Below are 691 nucleotides of genomic sequence, written 5' to 3' on the forward strand. Positions count from 1 at the left end.
GTATCGAACAATGAAAATGAATGTAAACCAAACAACGTTAATCAGTGGGCAGTACAGAGAAAGCACACACCTCCTCAGTTAACAACAGCGATACGACGTGAGTGATAACACCGATGAGTAGACCTCAAGGAAGATGAAGATAAAAGGTACTACAAAGAGAGCCGAGGCGCCGCCGTTCAGGACAATATCAAGGCGGCTGGGGCAGCGGCGTCAGGGTGATTGCCTTTGAGGGTGCGGTGTGTGTCAAGTCCCGCTGACCTCGCCACGGCATCGGTGTGTGTGTGTGTGTGTGTGTGTGTGTGTGTACCGTTGCGACGTAGATCCACAATTTTTACTTAAGTAGCTTCCGTTTTTATGGTCTCGACACAATACTTCATATTGGTATTTTCATTTATGGTTCACCTCAAGTATTGGAAACAATGATGAGCGAACACTTCAGTCATTCCGATGTCATCGCAGAAAATTTCCCTTGAAACTGCACCGCGAGAAAAGACCAAGTTCTCGGCGTTCAAAATGGGCAACAGTTCACAACAACCTAGCGAATGAATGCAAGATTAGATTTTTTTTAATGAAAGATATCGTAAATAATAATAAGCACAATACAAGGAGCAACGTTAACCTGAACCAAGACACCTAACAATACATCAACAATCCTAATACTAATACCAAATATACTCTATATCTGTAAAGG

At 43.0% G+C, this 691-nt stretch overlaps 1 protein-coding gene across 1 annotated transcript in view; it reads left to right on the forward strand.

Annotated features, from left to right (window-relative positions):
* The first annotated feature begins 354 nt into the window (after positions 1 to 354).
* Positions 355 to 691, forward strand: part of LOC126983834 (uncharacterized) — a 1,931-nt gene continuing 1,594 nt past the window's right edge. Inside the window, exon 1 of the mRNA XM_050836965.1 lies at positions 355 to 381. Coding sequence (XP_050692922.1) covers positions 355 to 381 — 27 coding nt within the window. The remainder of the gene's footprint in view (positions 382 to 691) is intronic.

Source organism: Eriocheir sinensis, chromosome 55 (genome assembly GCF_024679095.1).
Source record: "Eriocheir sinensis breed Jianghai 21 chromosome 55, ASM2467909v1, whole genome shotgun sequence".
Lineage (NCBI taxonomy): Eukaryota > Metazoa > Arthropoda > Malacostraca > Decapoda > Varunidae > Eriocheir > Eriocheir sinensis.